The 2599-nt window shown below is 32.0% G+C and overlaps 1 protein-coding gene across 1 annotated transcript; it reads left to right on the top strand.

The window, feature by feature from the left end:
* Positions 1-1439: 1439 nt before the first annotated feature.
* Positions 1440-2599, top strand: LOC111418750 (lactosylceramide 4-alpha-galactosyltransferase-like). The gene is made up of 2 exons (XM_023051410.2): positions 1440-2246; positions 2304-2599. Exons 1-2 carry the CDS (start codon positions 1510-1512, stop codon positions 2596-2598), a joined length of 1032 nt encoding a protein of 343 aa, XP_022907178.2. The 5' UTR covers positions 1440-1509; the 3' UTR covers position 2599.

Raw genomic sequence — 2599 nt, 5'->3', positions numbered from 1 at the left:
CATTAAGTTTTAAATACATACAATAGTTTTAGAAAGAACAAAAAAAATTGATACATTATGTTCCATCATAGTATGTATGGTTATCACCATAGCAACATTAACTTTTAAATACATACATTAGTTTTAGATAGAAAAAAATGAATTTATGTTAATTATTCAATAACTATAAGAAATATACCCCACAAACTATATATATTTGTTATCAGAAGAAAATAACAAATTATTTTAGGTCATAGCCAACTATGGTTTCCATTTAAAAAAATAAAGTTATGTCTCAAATCTCGAAAATAAAAGATGGGAAAAAAATTCTACCTACGCCACTGAATTCTTCGTAAAAAGTTGCCCATATAATGTTTTATTTATAATACTCCATCTTTGATAATAAGTGAGATATTCGCGATTGTCGTTTTCGCAAAATTTTCAGTTTTTGTCGATAGGGCGAAAACAAAAGACGATAGCTGTTCGGAGTTTTCGGCATTAGCATTTTCTCGAAAAACGAGATCATGACATGTAAGCTACTTTTCTTCTATCTCTTTTAGTTTCGGAGATAGCCTATGTGGACATCGAAATTGGGACACCCTGTACATTAGAGTTATTTTTACCATGTGATATTACAATTTTTACTCTAATTCTTTTTACCAACTACTCTAAAATTTTTACACGACACGATTTTTTTTTGTGTATCAATCCACTAATTACGGAAGCTCTCGAGAATCAGTTGGATAGAGAAGAAAATGCCTTACTTGATGAGAATGAATTACATTTTCAACAAGACGGAGCTCCTCCTCACTATGTTCTCCCTGTACGACAGTGGTTAGATAATACGTTTCCAAACAGATGGATAGGACGAAGAGGTCCTATAGAATGGCCAGCCAGATCACCAGATTTGACGCCATTAGACTTTTTTTTATGGGGTTAATTTAGAAGAACTTCGTCAGAGAATTACTGCAGCTTGCCGTGGAATTCAAAGGGAAGATTTTGAAAATGTGCGCCGTAGTTTTGAACAACGGTCTTGCTTTTAAGAACAAAGACTTTCGCAAAAATTTCGAAAACGAATCGATCAATTTAAAAAAAATAAATACTAACATGTAGTACCTTAAAAGACCTTTAAAATGAGGTATCCCTTTCCATTTAAGATTTTTAAGGGGTTGGTTTCTGGCGGCGGGGGGTTGAAGTGAGTGAGTCAATTTTTGCATAAAAAGGTGTCCCCCTTGGTTTTATTCTTTACCTATTTCAGCGATTTTCTTTTTAAACTTCCGGATTTACAGAAATTGAGGTGGAAAGTTTTGAAATGAACACCCTGTATACGTATTGCTTTGAGACCCTCGATATGCTTTTAAATTTCTCAACTAAGCAAAAAAAATGTCGTTTGCAACATGTTTATGTAAATTTCTTAAATATTTTAGATAACATATTTTACCATTACGACACATCTTTCCAGCTATGTGTTGACAATTTTTCGAGTAATTTTAGTCGTTTCAAGCTGTTTAGTTGTTTCATAAAGAAGAAATGAACTATTTTATACGTTGTTTCGTCGTTATAATTTCACTCGGACTTTTTTATCTCGCCTCTTATTGGCTATTAGTAACCAATAATACAACATCCGTATCAAACAAACATGAAACAACATCAAAGGAAAGTCCGCCAATATTAAAAAATCTCTTTGATTTAGTTGTTAAAGAAAACTCGATATTCTTCTTGGAGACATCTATGAAAGATTTTGAACACGAAGTCGTCACAATAAATCGTCGAGCATCTTGTGCTTTGGAATCGGCAGCTTTACATCACCAAAATAGAACTATTTATTACATTTACGTGTTCCCAAATGATACCGAAACGATTTATATCAAAGAAAAATATTTAAATATGGTCTTAACCTACGAAAATATTCAAGTTGTTTACGCAAAAATCGACGATTTAGTTAGAAATACGGAAATTGAAGAATTATTCAGTAAGCATTTAATTGAAACTTCGCCTTTTTTCGTTGAACATTTTAGCGATGCTTTTCGTGCAATCATTTTAATGAAATTTGGTGGGATTTATATGGACAGTGACGTAATCGTTTTAAAATCGTTGGACGATTTGGGTGGTAATTTTATTGGAAAAGAAATCTCGACTATTTTGGCGAGCGGAATTATGGGTTTTGATGAAAATGGAATAGATCTGTTGAGTGCAGCTTTAGAGGATCTTAACAAAAATTATAATCCAAAATCGTGGGGAGGACATGGACCTCTTTTATTTACTAAGTATTTTATTATAATTTATTAATTTTTTGTACACATTTAATTTATTATGTCTTTTAGGTGGGTGAAAAAAATGTGTAATGCAACAGCAAATTTCTCATACCATGAGTGTGATTATTTAAGAATCCTTCCCACAAACGCCTTTTATCCGGTTTCTTATGGAATTTGGAGGCACTTCTTTAATCCAAAATATATTGATGAAATTCGGAACATGGTCAAAAATAGCTATCTAATTCATATTTGGAATAAATTGACTCACGGTTTTATATTGGAAGCTGATTCAAACGCTCCGTATTTAATTTTCGCGAGAGAACATTGTCCAAAAACTGTTTCGAAATTATATAAATCGTTTTAAA

The sequence above is a fragment of the Onthophagus taurus genome, chromosome 5 (genome assembly GCF_036711975.1).
Source record: "Onthophagus taurus isolate NC chromosome 5, IU_Otau_3.0, whole genome shotgun sequence".
Taxonomy (NCBI): Eukaryota; Metazoa; Arthropoda; class Insecta; order Coleoptera; family Scarabaeidae; genus Onthophagus; species Onthophagus taurus.
The sequence above is the reverse complement of the archived record's forward strand: the minus strand, read 5'-3'. Positions and strand labels throughout refer to the sequence as shown.

Bases quoted from the DNA above. Each gene is read 5' to 3' on its own strand.
- LOC111418750 (XM_023051410.2), top strand. From the start codon at position 1,510: ATGAACTATTTTATACGTTGTTTCGTCGTTATAATTTCACTCGGACTT. The intron at 2,247-2,303 runs GTATTTTATTAT...TATGTCTTTTAG, and splicing joins GGACCTCTTTTATTTACTAA to GTGGGTGAAAAAAATGTGTA.